Source organism: Polypterus senegalus, chromosome 6, assembly GCF_016835505.1.
Source record: "Polypterus senegalus isolate Bchr_013 chromosome 6, ASM1683550v1, whole genome shotgun sequence".
In the NCBI taxonomy this organism is placed as follows: Eukaryota; Metazoa; Chordata; class Cladistia; order Polypteriformes; family Polypteridae; genus Polypterus; species Polypterus senegalus.
The window spans coordinates 64,473,466-64,490,934 of NC_053159.1; the positions used below are offsets into that span (position 1 = coordinate 64,473,466).

Here is a 17,469-nt window from a genome sequence, read left to right on the forward strand (position 1 = left end):
TGAGCGGCTGGGGGCTGTGCCCAGCCGGGACACCTAGAAGGACCGAGAGAAGGAGTATGCCTCCCCCGGACCATGAGAGGGCAGCCGCCCTGGTTTGTATGGCGACCACAGGAATGGAGCATGGAGGCTCAACCCTATAGAGGCCCGTGGCCTCCACCAGGGGGCACCCAGACAAATAAGGAACCCTGGACGTCAGCACGAAGAAATACCAGGGACACCCGGAGTGCTTCTGGGTGCTCATGTGGCACTTCTGCCACACCAGGAAGTGCTGCAGGAAGCTCATAATGAGGCACCTGGAGCACATGCAGGTGGGAATAAAAGGGGCCGCCTCCCTCCAGTCATCAGCCGGAGTAAGGTGGAAGTGGACGAAGCTCAGAGGAGAGGAGTTGAGGTGGTGAAGGAAGGCTGGACATTGGAGAGGCCCGGACTGGGGTGATTGGTGAAGGAACATTGGGTTGTGTGCGGGACTTTATTTATTTGTAAATAGTGTGTAAATAAACGTGTGTGTTGGACATATTGGTATCTGCCTGTCTGTGCCAGGGCTGGTCTTCCACATGAGGAAAAACAAATAGAATGTTAGCACAACAGGTACATATAGTAGAAAGAAGGCTACATGCCTCATTACTGAAATTAATGCTGCTAATGGATAAAACATTGATTAAACATAATAAATCAAACAAGGTGTTTAAGAATTATATAATAACAGTATGTGAATAATCTGTCTCCAATAAACAGTTTCCACAAAAGAACTGACTTCTTCAAACTAGTAATCAATACAGGGTTTGTGGAAAATTTTGTCGACTGAAATTCTAATCAGTATTTCAAGAAGACCTGAGAAATGAGTTGCTACCAGAAGCATACCTCTATGTCTGTTTTTATTTAAAATAAAACAAAACCCTGAATCTTAAAGACTCATTTCTATTTTAAAATGTGACACCAGGATTCTGGCAAAAACATTCTCATCAAGAGTAAGAGTTCTCTATCTATATACTGTATGAACATTTTGATTCTTTTATTTCACACTAACACAAATATTTATGAATCACAATTTGGCAAATCCTTTAAAGACGTTCAAACTGAGAGCTTAAAGGAGGTGCATTCTAAATGGTTCAACATATCTCATAGATGGGAAATTAAATGCAGTTAAAATTATTCTCTTTCTAAAACTCCAATATGTTTTCAGTGTATTTCTGTTTAGGTAGCTAAGTCCATTTTAGAGACTATTTACCATAATCTACTATACAGAAAAACACTAAGGTCTGTGTGTCCAGTTCATTTGAGCAGTCTGTTTGGTCAGTACAAGTTTGAGACACATAAGGATGAGTAAAGGCATATGAAGCATACTGGGAGAGTCACCTTCAAATACAAGAAGTATAAATGCGAACATTGTGAGAACAGCGCCTCAAAAATAGTGATAGAGTTTGTGAAGCAGGCTTTATGGGAACACGCTTGAAAGAGAGGGAGCGCCAGTTAACAGGCGTTCTCAGTCACAAATACAGAGGAAAACCACAGAAGGTAGATGTTGAGGAAGAGATAGCAAATATTTTTTAATTATTCTATTACCTGTCTTTGACAGGTACCATGGCTAGTTTAATTATAAAAACATAATAATATATCTAGAATCATCAGAAGCAAATCCTTCTTGATATTGTTTTTTTCTCACAAGATTCTGCCAAATGTTTCTTTTCTTGGCTTTTTCTAGACATTGAAAAGTCCAAAGTTAAGTGAACATAGGTTCATCTTGGATGGTTTCGAGCCACATGTGCTTTGGTCTTCCATCTGTACACTTTCATTCTTGTAGTAGTTCTACAATACACATCCACAGGGTTGTTATGTGATCAGGCAATTGATTGTTCCAAACAGTGTACCTGAGTGGTCACAGTTGTCTGTTTCTCATGATAGTTTTCTGATGTGTTTGCTAACCTCTTTATGTATCATACAGATAATATTGAAAAGATTTGTCATGGACACTAGTTATTAAAAGCATCTAGTTTGTTCTTATCTGAGTTTGCCATTGCCCACAATCCTGCACATAGTGCAGGGACTGGTATTATATACCAATTGTACAGAAAACTTTTGGTCACAAGTGATATGTTTGAATGACAAATAGCCCTGTCTGGTGTTTTCATACAGTTACAAGCACTTGCAGTTCTTTGAGTGACTTCTGATTTGCTGCTGTCAATATTGTTTATCATATTAATGAGACAGATGAATGAGTCAACCATCATTATACTGTGATAGCAAATGTGAAATGTACTGGAATTTATTGTGTCTGCCCTAACTCTGTCTCAAAGCAGTTTAGTTCTACGTCAACTGGACTGGCTTCATGCTGTGTAATATGGAGAATGGGCAAAAGCACCTCCACCATTTAAAATAGCAGTGCCATAGCAGATGCAAAGTCTGGCTTGGTAAATGTTGTGCCTAGCAGTGAGGTGTTTACTTGAGTCTTGAAAAATGCTCCAATTGATCTCAAATCAGTCTGACAGTTGACCATCTATGGGCATGAAGCTGAATACGTCAGTGTCCTGATCTTTCATTAGACTAATGGTGTTTTTTGAAAACCCCTGGACCTATCAGTATGATTAAACCCCAGGTACCCGCAGACTTGGCATATCCTATCTCCTGGGACATTGATAGCCATGTCCCAAGGATGGTCTAGGACAATGAGGACACAAACAACAACAAATGGTGAGAAGTGCTTTGTGCATTTTATTCTCAATTAAACCAGACAGTGTGCAAAAGGTGCAGTGCAAATCTTTAATAAATAAAATAATTATTGGAAAAAAGTATTGTCTTTGTGGAGGATAAAGTTCATGAATAAATAAAGTTAATAAATAGGTTAAAATCAAGGATTAAATAAAATAGTTAGATTCAGCTATTGTTTTTTCCTTATCTTTTGTCCAAGCCCCAGTGTAACTCTCTCTCTTAGATCCGATACCTCTGTTCACCAAGATGGCCTGTTCAGCAGACAGAGATGCTGGAGTGCATGGTCCTCACTACCATCCCTAAACATATATGGTGGCCATCAAGCTCTGATCCCTTATCCCACCATCATCCTTTGGGATATGTGAAACAACTACCAGAGCAATCAGCCACTCCTGCTCCTTCACAGTGCTCAGCAGGAGTCAACTGACCACTCGAGTGACGTTCCCTTCACTCCACATGGGGCTTCCCAAGCATCTTGCTTCCTTTCCTCTGCACTGGCCTATCAAGGCATTCATTCAGTTCATCTCTCTCTTGAGTTTTCTCCCCCCACCTCCTCCACATCCTTGAAGTATTTTCTTTCCTTTTCACTTTCAACCCCTTTTACGCCCATTAAGTACAGGTGTGGCAAATGACCTACAGAGCATCAATGAGGGACAGCCACACTTACTGCTTAGGTGCATGTTACACATAATTCACTATTTCCCTAATGGCTTTCACCTACACTCAAGGGATTGGAGCTGCCTCACTGTTTTACTAAAACCCTGCACAAATCCTGGACATGCTTCCACAGTCAGAAAAAGACAAAACTTTCACTGAGTCGATCATTCCTTGAGGTTAAAGTAGGTAATCCAAAGTGGACAGTTGTGCTCAAGTCTTGCTTCAAGCAGAGTCAGTCGTATGATGATTCTGTGGACTATTGAGTGGGCTCTCTGGTAATGCACTTGGACAGGAGCTTGGCCTTTACACACAACAGTAATACATGTGTGAACAGAGTACTTGGGCTAAACAGCAGAATGAGGTTTTTGTAGGTCGTGCATTCTGTTTTCTTTTGTTAGTTGGGACATTGTGGGAAATGCTTAACAGCCAATTAATACATTCACTGCTACCGGCTTTCATTATCTCAAAGTAATATTGCAAGTGCCTCAGGCTTTTCCATTTTTTATTTTGTTCAAGCATTTGATTATCTGCTGGACAGTTGGTTTGCTTCATTCACTATCTGGATTATTAATCAGCGATTGTGCAGTCACCATACTAAAGCACTAGGTCAATTGAGAAGATTTGCATGGTATCACACCACTGCCATTCCAGCTTATGTATTTAACTGCTGATTACATTTTCACTGGTATAAGTGATTGGACTACAGATTGTATAGGTGCAATGGCCAGAATGTTTTTTAACCAAAATGTAAGGGGCAGCACTAAAAATACCAGGGTTGTCTACTTTTATTTTTTCTTGTTCTAAAACTGTAACAGGACACTCTGCTCAGTTACAACAAGGTTTCCCACCAGCATGATGACAGGCTGTCCATATCACTATTTTTTGAGATTTCACATTCCAGTAGAAAACTGAGCAGCTCCTTCTGGAAATATACTGTTTTTGCTTGGCACTGCAGTATGGTCTTCAGCATCTGCTGATCTCTTTGGCTTTTGGTAAGGAACCTAAGAAGTACCCGCATATATAAGTGAACGTGTGTGAGAGAGACAAATGAATGTAGCTTAATAACATAAACATTGTATATGACAAAAAACTATATATGTAGTGGACATCATCTGAAGCTGCTTCACTCTACGTAACTTCAGAACTTTGTTAATCTATGCAGTTTATTTTATAGTACCACAGACAGATTATTTATCTCCATTAGAGTTGCACAGTGTTTCAGTGGTGAGGATTGAACCATAAGTTTAATTATTTCTAGTTCAAAGTGTCTATCCATACCGACAGTATGACCTCCATTACATTGTTTCTGTATATATGATAGAGTGATTTTTAAGGAGTATATCTTTCATAATGGCTTTTCACGTATAATTTTTCCATACTTATGTAGTAGAATGTGGAACACTTGCAAGGTACACTCTAATAGATTTCCAGATCAGTCACCTATCAGTCAGCCTGACTACAGCAAATTGCATAATCTTTAAATATGGTAAACGTCCAGAAACTATTATATATTTACTCTTAAGAATCACTTTTTTATAAAGCATAGTTTAGCATAAGTTTACAGAATGGTTATCAGAGTTTTGACTGACAGTGAAGGCATTGTGAGAAAATCAGTGTCCAACCCACTATATCCTAACACAGGGCCACAGGGGTCTGCTGGAGCCAATCTCAGCCAACACAGGGTGCAAGGCAGGAACAAATCCCGGGCAGGGCGCCAGCCCACCGCAGGGGAGACACACACACACCAAGCACACACTAGGGACAATTTAGGGTTGCCAATGCACCTAACCTGCATGTCTTTGGACTGTGGGAGGGAACCCACGCAGACACGGGGAGAACATGCAGACTCCACGCAGGGAGGACCCGGGAAGCAAACCCAGGTTTCCTAACTGCAAGGTAGCAGCGCTACCCACTGCGCCACTGTGCTGCCCACATGACTATTTCTGTAATAATTCAAAGCCTTTTGTTTAATGTAGTGCATTGCTAAACTGAACACAATCCCAAACTTTTTTTCATGAAAGAATATACAAAATATCATAGTTTACAAATACAGTATATTGTTTATAGTTGGAGTATACGGTGTCCTTAGCTATTTGCTCAGGATCACACAATGAGGCGTCACCTCTGCTGTTCAATGTCTGGTGCTTTAGGCACTATAATAAAATTAAAATGAAAAATCAGCCTCCATGTTAAGACTGTATCCTGTTTCTTTCCAGTTGTCATTCTGATTATATAGCCCTGATAACAGTGAGATATGGGATCCACTCTGCAAAACTACTTGCATGACAGAAACCACCTTAAGAGTTTCTGCATACTAAATTCCTAGTCTCTCATCATCATGCACACTATCAATATACAAGCTCTCAAATTTCTTAACCGTCAGATAAGTACTGTGGCAGGCCATGTAGCAATAAAATGCATACACACCGCAGCTGTTGTGAACAGTACAGACAAGAAGCAGAAAATGTCCTGACCAAATACACCTAATACTAATTTCAGCAGAAAACACAAGAAAAGGCAAGTCAGGCTTCTCAGACAGTACGAACTATCAGACAAGGGTCAATGAACAGGGAGAAGCACTCACTGCTATGCTTTATCACTTTACCTTCTTTTTCCTGTAATAGTTATATTTGGAAGGTCACAAAGAATTAACTGGGTGAGGGAACTACTGGTTTCCACAAGGAGACAGGCATGGTGAGATGACAGTACACACATCTATGAACTGCACAGTACTGTACAAGGTCATGCTACCTGCTTCATGTATACATCATGTAGTTAAGTTCTTCATCTAAAGAAACACTAATACAGTAAATGTAGCAGTAGGAACTGAAGAAAATGACTAAAATACTGTATATAATTATATAACTGATGATAGATATAACAATAAATATATGCCAAAGTATATTTGATGTAAAAATTATATCACGGAACATTTGTTTCTCACATAAACTATGGAGTACAGACAATGAGGACCATTAGAAATCTGTACTGTGGCACATTTACAGGATGTTTTAAAAAAGGGAAAATGTTATTTTACTGAATGTAGTTTAACAAGCAGGGATTGCAAAAGCATCATGTTAAATAATATATTTGTAATCTTAACACACTCATCTAGACGAAGGATCAAGAAAATCCTATTAGATAATACATAAGAAATTCCAGTTGCAATGGACAACTTTCCCTTTCAAAACAAGGAACTATCAACCTGAGTGGTAGAGATGATGATTTTTTGTCATGGTAGTCAATCCTCAAGGCTCCTCCAGACAATTGATTATTCTGTTTTGCCTTTGTGATGGCTATACCCCAGGACCAATTACAAGCATCCAGTGTTAGAAAAGCTTCTTTAAAGCCAGGATGTACACTGTAAAAGCATGTACGTGAGACAGGGAGACCAGTTTCTTGACTTGTTCTTAGGATCATTTTTTTTTACTTTATTGACAGACAAGCGCCGAAGTAAGAATCTCAGTAGTGGGAATGTCACTATAGGAATAGAGGCTGAAGCGGAGCCATGTGATCATCACCTTGACTGCCTTCCAGGTAAATTTTACTCCTTTCCTAACTGTTTAGGCAAGACAGCTTACATTTATTCAATAGGATGCCCTCTTAACATAATTAATAAAACCCACAGAACAAACTGCAAAGTAGGTACTCTACATCAGATGAGACATGCACTCTTATGATTGTGTTTCCTCAGAAGGGACTGCATGGAAAGGACTACATACCATGTCACCAATGGCAGACTTAATTTCACTAATGCACCAAACTGACAATTGCTTATTGAAAATTATATTGTGGTGAAAGAACAACCAATGCAGAACCCCTACCCCCTGAGGGCATTTTTCAGCAATCTCCAACTGAGCAGGGTCGGGGTGGAGTACCTCAAAATAAAGCCTTATTATTCATAAAATAAAGGCAGGACAGTCAATTTTTCAATAAAACGTGACAAATAACTTCTCAAATATGATAGAATATGTGTTTGTGTCAAATTTAAACATTCCTTTACTTAGAACCTGCTACTAAACTAGGAAAAAAAGAGGCGCTCACAGTCTTCTTCTTCTTCTTTCAGCTGCTCCCATTAGCAGTTGTCACATCGGATCATCTTCTTCCATATCTTTCTGTCCTCTGCATCTTGCTCTGTCACACCCATCACCTGCATGTCCTCTCTCACCACATCCATAAACCTTCTCTTAGGCCTTCCTCTTTTTCTCTTCCCTGGCAGCTCTATCCTTAGCATCCTTCTCCCAATATACCCAGCATCCCTCCTCTGCACATGTCCAGGCTAACGCAATCTCTCCTCTCTGATTTTGTCTCCGAACTGTCCAACTTGAGCTGACCCTCTAATGTAACATAGCTGGTCTTACTACAGTCCTGTAGACCTTCCCTTTCACTCTTGCTGATATCCATCTGTCACAAATTACTCCTGACACTCTTCTCCACCCATTCCATCCTGCCTGCAATCTCTTTTTCACCTCTCTTCCACGATCCCCATTACTCTGTACTGTTAATCCCAAGTATTTAAACTCATCCACCTTCGCCAACTCTACTCCCTGCATCCTCGTCATTCCACTTACCTCCCTCTCATTTACACACATGTACTCTGTCTTGTTCCTACTGACCTTCATTCCTCTCCTCTCTATAGCATATCTCCACCTCTCCAGGGTCTCCTCAACCTGCTCCCTACTATTACTAAAGATCACAATGTCATCACCAAACATCATAGTCAACGGTGACTCCTGTCTAATCTCGTCTATCAACATGTCCATCACCATTGCAAATAAGCAGAGCTGATCCCTGATGTAATCTCCACGTTGAATGCATCCGTCACTCCTACTGCAGACCTCACCACTGTCACACTTCCCTCGTACATATCCTGTACAACTCTTATGTACTTCTCTGCCACTTCCGACTTCTTCATTCAATACCACAACTCCTCTCGAGGCACCCTGTCATATGCTTTCTCCAGGTCCACAAAGACGCAATGCTACTCCTTCTGGACTTCTCTATACTTCTCCATCAACATCCTCAGAGCAAACATTGCATCTGTGGTGCTCTTTCTTGGCATGAAACCATACTGCTGCTCACTAATCATCACTTCACTTCTTAACCTAGCTTCCACAACTCTTTCCCATAACTTCATGCTGTGGCTCATCAATTTTATCCCCCTGTAGTTACTGCAGTCCTGCACATCCCCCTTATTCTTAAATATCGGCACCAGTACACTTCTTCTCCACTCCTCAGGCATCCTCTCACTTTCCCAGATTCCATTAAACAATCTGGTTAAAAACTCCACTGCAATCTCTCCTAAACACCTCCATGCTTCCAAGGGTATGTCATCTGGACCAACGGCTTTTTCATTCTTCATCCTCTTCATAGCTGTCCTTACTTCCTCCTTGCTAATTCGTTGCACTTCTTGATTCACTATCTCCACATCATTCAACCTCTTCTCTCTCTTGTTCTCTTCATTCATCAGCCTCTGAAAGTACTCTTTTCATCTGCTCAATACACTCTCCTCGCTTGTGAGTACGTTTCCATCTTTATCCTTTATCACCCTAACCTGCTGCACATCTTTCCCAGCTCAGTCCCCCTATCTAGCCAATCGGTACAGGTCCTTTTCTCCCTCCTTAGTGTCCAGACTCTCATACAACTCATCATACGCCTTTTTTTTAGCCTTAATCCCATTGAAAACTTCTGGTCAATCCTCAAGAGGCAGGTGAACAAACACAAACCCACAAATTCTAACAAACTCCAAGTATTGATTATGTAAGAATGGACTGCCATTAGTCAGGATTTAGCCCAGAAATTGATTGACAGCATGCCAGGGCGAATTGCAGAGGCCAACACTGCAAATATTGACTCTTTGCATAAACTTAATCTAATTGTCAGTAAAAGCTTTTGAAATTTATGAAATGCTTGTAATTATACTTCAGTATACCATAGAAACATCTGAAAAAAAGATCTAAAAACACTGAAGCAGGAAACTTCGTGAAAACCAATACTTGTTTCATTCTCAAAACTTTTAGCCAAGACTGTATCATCATAGTGTTGTAAAGGTCCAGTGTTGCGATGTATCATTGGCAGTGTCATTTGTCCAACTTGCTTTAAACATCTTTTCCAAAGACTGTAGAGACTCCTTTGGTCAAGTATCATTAAAGCCAAAGAAGGTATGCAAGAAGACTTTTTATTATAGCACCTCACATAGCCCTTCTAATAAGCTGTATGTTGTAGCAGACAGTATGCTCAGGACTGATAAGCAATCTGGTTATGCAGCAACACAGTCTGTTCTCTTGAGTATCAAAATGTAGTAAAGTATCTTCACCAAAGGAATAACAAAGTTAGGCTGTAAGAAGAAAGCCTGCGCATGATGTGCCACTGGATTCATTATGTACACAGAATTCTTTTGTTTTTTCAGGATCTTGCTGTGATTTGAGGCAACACGTGTGCAACCCTCACAATCGTGGGCTCAACAATAAATGCTATGATGACTGCATGTGTGAAGAAGGTATGTACTTATGGATTCATATTACAATTAGAACATGTACTAAAATAAGAACTGATAAACTTATGCTAATTTCTTATTAATTCTAACATTTTTATTTTTACTACTGTATTGAAACATATGAATTGTACATGTCTATAGTGTCAAAAATATCCCATGTAAAGAGAACAGTAACATTTTAACTTACATGTGCAAATCAGAATGCAATAAGTAGCTTTACCATAATTAATGTGCATCAGCTACCTTTCCTCAAAACATTTGTCTAGATTCCCTGAAATATCTGAGAGAATTAATATTACATTTTTTTATTTCATTAAGACTTCAAAAACTGATGATGTACATTGTATACATATGCATTTGCATTCCGAATTTAGATTTTAGAAAAAGCAGAATATTATCAATAGAAAAGACAATTTCTGAAAAGCCACAATAAATTGTGAGAGAAAAAAAATGTAATGGTGGAATGTTTCCTTAAGCTCAAAATTCTACCCTACAAGTCAGGAAACTAAATAAAGCAACATTTTTAATTTCAATCTATTTTCCAAACCTTTTTCACTACAGGATCATGGAAGGTCACAGCCAATGCAAGACAAGAACAAAAGCCTAGGGAATATATCAGTTCTTTACAGAGTAAACTCAAGCACACACTCGAACTGGGACAATTTAGAATCCAATTAGCTTTACTTGTATTTCCTTAGAATATGGAAGAAATTCAGAATAATTAGGTAAAACCAATACAGAAACTGTAGAAAGCATGAAAGCTCCACATTGACAGTGAACAAACTGGGAACCAAACCTGGATCATCAAGCCACCCTTTCAAGTAAAACATTTTGTTATCATAAATACATTTCAGAATAATGCAATGGGGTTTGTATATTTAGATCAGTCTAAGGAAGATTTCGGTGTGCTATGCAACTGATGCAAGGTTCAGTCCAAACTGCCAAGAAAGACAGGTTTCTTTAGCTTGGACAGGCCTTGCATCAAGCTTCCTACTCATTTACGTAATAAAAAGTTGACTTTCTGTAAACAAAAGCAGAACAAGGGTATCATGTAGTAGAGCAGCAGCTCACAGCTGGAGGAAGACAAACTATACCACTTGCCTAAATGTTGCATAAGTTCTGCATTTATTGTAACATTTCTGAATGCCGTTACGTATAAGTGATACTCAGGATGGCAGAAATTCTTTTACAGATGAATAAATCTGCCTTTTTAGGTGCAATACCCTAGTGAACTAATTTCAGCCAAGTTTTTTTGGAGGTATAAATAATGAAATAAAAAAAGAGGGCAGTCCCTCACTATATCTTTAACATTATTTTAAAATGATTGTATTGATTTCACACCATTCTAAAATTCTTATAGTAAACTCTTTCATAAATGCAAAAAGGTAAGCAGTTCTTTGATGACTATTAAAGATTTCTTTGGTGAGAAATCAATAGTTAATATATCAGAAATGACAAAAAGGGAGCTGCATAACAGCAAGGAGGAATTGGGTGGTGGTTTGAGGCGTTCGATGCTCCATGGCGGCAGGGTTTCCCTGTTAGTAAAATGACATGTGAGACTGGCTTAAGAGGTAGAGGCGGAGGGGTTCATGGATTTGGCAAAAATAAGATTTATGTGTATTATTTATTTAAACTCCACAGTGGATTAATAAGAGGTTAAAAAAGAAGCTGCAAAGGAAAAAACAGCTGTATAAGGCATACAAGACTATAAACTCCAATGTGAATTATAGGGCGTATGAGAACATGAGGGCGACCATATAAATGGTGTTAGGGAGGCTAAAAGGGTAGTTAGAGAGAAATAGCAGATAAGGCAAAAGATGACCAAAAGAGATACTTTTAGTATTTTAGTAGTGAAAGAACAGTCCAAGGGGGAGGTGAAGGGCATCAGGAAAAAAGTCAATGAGAATTAAAAAATGCAGACAATGAAATAGCAGATGCTCTAATCTCACATTTTTCTGAGGTCTTCATATGTGAGAAAGCAGATAACCTCCTGGAGGTAAAGGGACTACTAAAGATGTATTGAGTGATTTGGGAATTGTAGATGGAGAAGTACTGCTTAAACAGGCTGAAATCAAACAAATCACCTGGACCAGAATAACATTTATCTTTGAATAAATTTAAATATGCATATTTGATGCATATCTTTAGGAAGTCACTGCACTCTGGGGAAATTCCAAAGAACTGCAGAATGACAAATATTACCCTGTTATATAAAAAGAGTGACTAGACAGATCCAAGCAATTATAAGCCAGTAAGCATAATGTGCATCACAGAAAAATTAATGGAAGAAATTATTAAGGGAAAGAGTTTTACAGATTGAAAGATTGAACAGGAGTTTCACTGAACAGTCAGCACAGGTTCTAGAAGAGGGAGGTCATGTTTTACCAACATGTTGGAATTCTGCGAGGAAGCAAGAAAGGATATGATCAAAGTGGAACATATAATATTATTTATCTTGACTTTCAGAAAGCATTTGATAAGGTGCCATATGAGACGTTGGGCATCAAACTAAAAGAAGAGTTTTGGGTATTGTTTGCAGATGGATTCAAAATTGGCCCAGACATAGGAAGCAGAGGATTATGGTGTGAGGAACCTTACCAGAATTGGCTGACATTAAGAGTGGTGTCCCACAGGGGTCACTGCTATGGATGTTGCTATTTTTATATATACTGCTCAAAAAAATGAAAGGAACACTTTTTAAACAGACTATAGCATCAAGTCAATGAAACTTCTGGGACAATGACCTGGTCAGTTAAGTAGCAGAGGGAGTTGTTAATTAGTTTCAGCTGCTTTGGTGTTAATGAAATTAACAACAGGTACACTAGAGGGGCAACAATGAGACAACCCCCAAAACAGGAATGTTTTACCAAGTGAAGGCCACTGACATTTTTCACTCCTCATCTTTTCTGACTGTTTTTTCACTAGTTTTGCATTTGGCTACAGTCAGTGTCACTACTGGTAGCATGAGGCGATACCTGGACCCTGCAGAGGTTGCACAGATAGTCCAACTTCTCCAAGATGACACATCAATACATGCCATTGTCAGAAGGTTTGCTGTGTTTCCCAGCACAGTCTCAACGACATGGAGGGGATTCTAGGAGACAAGCAGTTACTCTAGGAGAGCTGAGCAAGGCTGTAGAAGGTCCTTAACCCATCAGCAGGACCGGTATCTGCTCCTTTAGGCAAGGAGGAACCAGATGAGCACTACCAGAGGCCTACAAAATGACCTCCAACAGGCCACTGGTGTGAATGTCCCTGACCAAACAATCAGAAATAGACTTCATGAGGGTGGCCTGATGGCCCGACATACTCTAGTGAGCTCTGTGCTCACTGCCCGGCACCGTGGAGATCGATTGGCATTTTCCATAGAATACCAGAATTGGCAATCCACCACTGGTGCTCTGTGCTTTTCACAGATGAGAGCGGGTTCAGCCTGAAAGGGTCTGGAGAAGCCATGGAGAATGTTATGCTGCCTGTAACATCGTTCAGCATGAACGGTTTGGTGGTGGGTCAGTGTTGGTCTGGGGAGGCATATCCATGGAGGGATGCACAGACCTCTACAGGCTAGACAACGGCACCTTGACCGCCATTAGGTATCGGGATGAAATCCTTCGACCCATTGTCACATCCTATGCTGGTGCAGTGAGTCCTGGGTTCCTCCTGGTGCACGACAATGCCCGGCCTTATGTGGCGAGAGTATGCAGGCAGTTCCTGGAGGATGAAGGAATTGATACCATTGACTGGCCCCCACACTTGCCTAACCTAAATCCAATAGAACACCTCTGGGACATTATGTTTCGGTACATCTGATGCCACCAGGTTGCACCTCTGACTGTCCAGGAGCTCAGTGATGCCCTAGTCCAGATCTGGGAGGAGATACCCCAGGACACCAGCCATTGTCCCGAAGTTGTCAAGCATGCCTACAAGCACGTGGGTGCCATACAAACTACTGAGTATGATTTTGAGTTGCACAATGACATTTTGGCAAAATGGACTAGACTAACCCATCATTTTTTCAATTTGATTTTTGGGGTGTCTTTGAATTCAGCCCTCTGTAGGTTGATGATTTTCATTTCCATCAAACAATGTGGCATCCTTTTGTTCCAAACACATTGCCCAGTCCATATCAGTATAGATATCCAACATGATTTTTTTCCCATTGAGATCTGATGTGTTTTCAAAGTGTTTCTTTAATTTTTTTGAGCAGTTTATATAAATGATTTGGATAGGAATATAAATAGCTAGGGGGCTTCTCCCCCTGCTTGCTTCACTCCCCAACCCCCCTTCCTGCGCTTTACGTCTCTGCTGCTCGTGTATGTGGATTTCACTTTCACCAAACAACAAATCCAAAATCCAAGAAAACTTCTTTGTCTGTGTTTTGCAGTGTCACAAACTCAAACAATAGCGATAGCAAGGTTTGGGGCAGCCTCCTGTATATTGTTTTCCTGGCTGCAAAATTGCAAACAAGTGATAGCACTGATGTGCACAAACCGGAGTCCAAAACAGAACTGAAGAGATAGGGGAAAGGTGGTGGCTTTTAAAGGTCAGTATAGGAAGTAACGTCAAAGCAGCTGGGATCAGAAGGGTCTTCATCCATAGGTTCGGACGCGGAAATGACATCAAAAGGGCCAGGCGGAATTTCCCAATTAATGGTCTACAGTAAAGCAAGAAAAAAAATCAGTGCAGTCTGCCGCATCCCAGTCTGATTCAGAATTGCGCACATGTGTGACAGCAGATAAATTTCGTGTAAAGTGTGATACTTTTGGACATATGGATTTGTATCCATTATTGGCTGTAGAATTTCTAATACGTCCGATCGATTACTCTTTCGATTCTATGCTGTATCACTTCTCTGTGATCAGAGATATAAACCTGACCGAATTGTGTTTTCTTCGAAATTAAAATTGTAGTAGCTTTAATTGTTGTGGGACCACAGATTCTCATTGCATATGGTCCTGAATCGTGTAAGTCTATGTTCTGAGCATTGAATGATGCAAATGCAAACAGATTATTGTAGATTCAGATATTTTGCCTGTAGTGTTTGTGGATTTCACTTTCACCAAACAACAAATATTTTAATTCTCACGGATAAGCCTCTTCATTGGGAAGAAACACTACTTTTCCCTGATGGCAGCACGAATTAAACGATCTACAAGTCTCCGACTTAAACTTAAAAGCTGAACAATATCTACATACTTCTATCATATCACCTATGTCCATATGTTCAATCTCTTTCCGCTGTTCTGTTATTTCACCGATTAATAATTTCCATATGTTAGTGCTCATGCGTTACTATCATTTTTGTTGAGACTTTTGAATTTTAGTACTTTCATAATCTCTACCCGGCTCTGCCTCTTTACAACGTACTACTTTGTCTTCTACTCTTTGTCTTTTATTTCCGACCCTGCTTGGACCTGCTAGATTTTCAATTCCACTTGTTCTGGCCTGATTATTACTTTTCTTATTTTCTGAATTTGCACTTAGATTATTACTTTTCTCTCCAACGCTCTTGGGCCTCTTTTCAATACACTTCCCTTTCTTCTTCGCTTAATCTTTGACGTGTCATCTTGAACGTATAAAATTATCTATACTAATAAAAGGCAAAGCCCTCACTGATTCACTCACTCACTCACTGACTCATCACTAATTCTCCAACTTCCCGTGTAGGTAGAAGGCTGAAATTTGGCAGGCTCATTCCTTACAGCTTACTTACAAAAGTTGGGCAGGTTTCATTTCAAAATTCTACGCGTAATGGTCATAACTGGAACCTATTTTTTCGTCCATATACTATAATAGACTTCTGCTCGATGCCCGTGGGAGGCGGAGTTACGCCTCCTACGTAATTTAGTGCCTGTCCATATAAGGCCGTCCATCAGTGGCAATCCAATAGAAACACTGCCGCTAAATATTCACGGGTGAAGGACTGTGCTTATGCAGAGGAAGATGAGATGGTCAGGGTGGTGTTTGGCACAAACTCAGCGAAACTGCGAGAGAAACTTTTAAGTGCCGGGTCTTAGCTAACATTAAATACAGCCGTGGACATCACACAAGATAGCACCAGCACAGCTGGGAACCTTCGATGCATGTACACTGAGCAGCTCACATGAACTGACGCAGTGCACAGACAAAAAGCAATAGTTCCAAAGAGTGCTGAACAAAAACCGAATTACACAATTGAGAAGGCAGCAAAAAAATATGAAGCGTCTCATACATACAAGCATATTCATAAATCCAGCTACTGCGGAAACAAAGCACAAGGTGGAAAAAGTCAATGTCCCGCTAAAGGAAGACAGTGTAAAAAAAAACCTGTGCATGCAGTGTGTCGGGTCTCAGATAAAGAGGAAGACGAGCTGTTTATTGATGCAGTAAGAAACGAATCGATGAATGAAACCGGTTATCTTTATAACGATTGACAAACACGGAATGTAACTTGAACACAACACATCCTACAAATACGAACCTGATTGAAAGAAATAATGATAATCAAATCCTTGATGACAGCAACACTCATAACACTCACAAAACAAATACTGTATATTGAGTGACAATCATGTTACGTTATTTTTAAAATGTTCCCTTTTTCATAACTTCTTTAACACACTACTTCTCGGCTGCGAAGCGCGGGTATATACAGTGGGATGCAAAAGTTTGGGCAACCTGATTTTGTTTGAACAATTATTGCACACTTTCTGTAAATTCAATAAACTTCATTTCACTTCTCAAATATCACTGTGTGTGTCTCCTATATGATATATTTCACTGACATTTTTTATCGTAACAGCCAACAATTTACACAGGAAAATGACTATTAACAAGGTTGCCCAAACTTTTGCATCCCACTGTATTTATATATATATGTATATATATACCCCGATCTACATACTCTCTCAAATAGACAAACTACACGCCGTGGCGCAATGGTAGAGGCTTTGCCTTTAACGCCGACGTTCGAGGTTCGATTCCCGAGAGGGGGTGCACTGAGTATGTACGCGCGCTTCCCGATTCATTTTACCCTCGCATCCCCTTGGTTTGAGACGTATGAAAAAATATGCGGTTAACGCAGAAAGACAGATCACCAATTGAAGCTTTATGAATAATGGATACAAAGCACATTCCTAAGACTGATCGGAGGCAAATTTCATTTCAAAAGACTATCCGACGAAAGCCTTGATAAAAGAACAGCTGAGAAGCTTCGATGCATGTACTCCATAACGCGTTAAAAAAAATAACACATTTAATCACACTTTCAATTCCAAGCAAAGGGGAACTTTTGTCAATGCATGATTTCCTGGTACATCCATTACACTGATGCACACATCACAGCTACAAAAATGTTAGAGTCGGAATAAAGCGCGTTCCTACGACTGATCAGAGGAAAATTTCATTTCAAAAGACTACCCGACGGAAGCCTTGATAAAAGCATGGTTTTGTGCACACTGAAAAGCAAGCAAAATTAGATGCATTACAGAAAGCGGACTTTGTGGCTCTTACTGGGGATCATTGGACTTCCGTGACCGTTAGTAATTCTAATTACATCTAATTATAAAATGTTCAATGATCACACTGTTTTAGCCTAATGTACAAAATAATTTTGGCTAATGTTACTCAGA

At 39.9% G+C, this 17,469-nt stretch overlaps 1 protein-coding gene across 1 annotated transcript in view; it reads left to right on the forward strand.

Moving 5' to 3' along the window:
- The window catches only part of draxina (dorsal inhibitory axon guidance protein a), a 65,720-nt gene that overhangs the window by 44,743 nt on the left and 3,508 nt on the right, over positions 1-17,469 (forward strand). The window contains exons 5-6 of the mRNA XM_039756156.1: positions 6,805-6,900; positions 9,773-9,862. Coding sequence (XP_039612090.1) covers positions 6,805-6,900; positions 9,773-9,862 — 186 coding nt within the window. The remainder of the gene's footprint in view (positions 1-6,804; positions 6,901-9,772; positions 9,863-17,469) is intronic.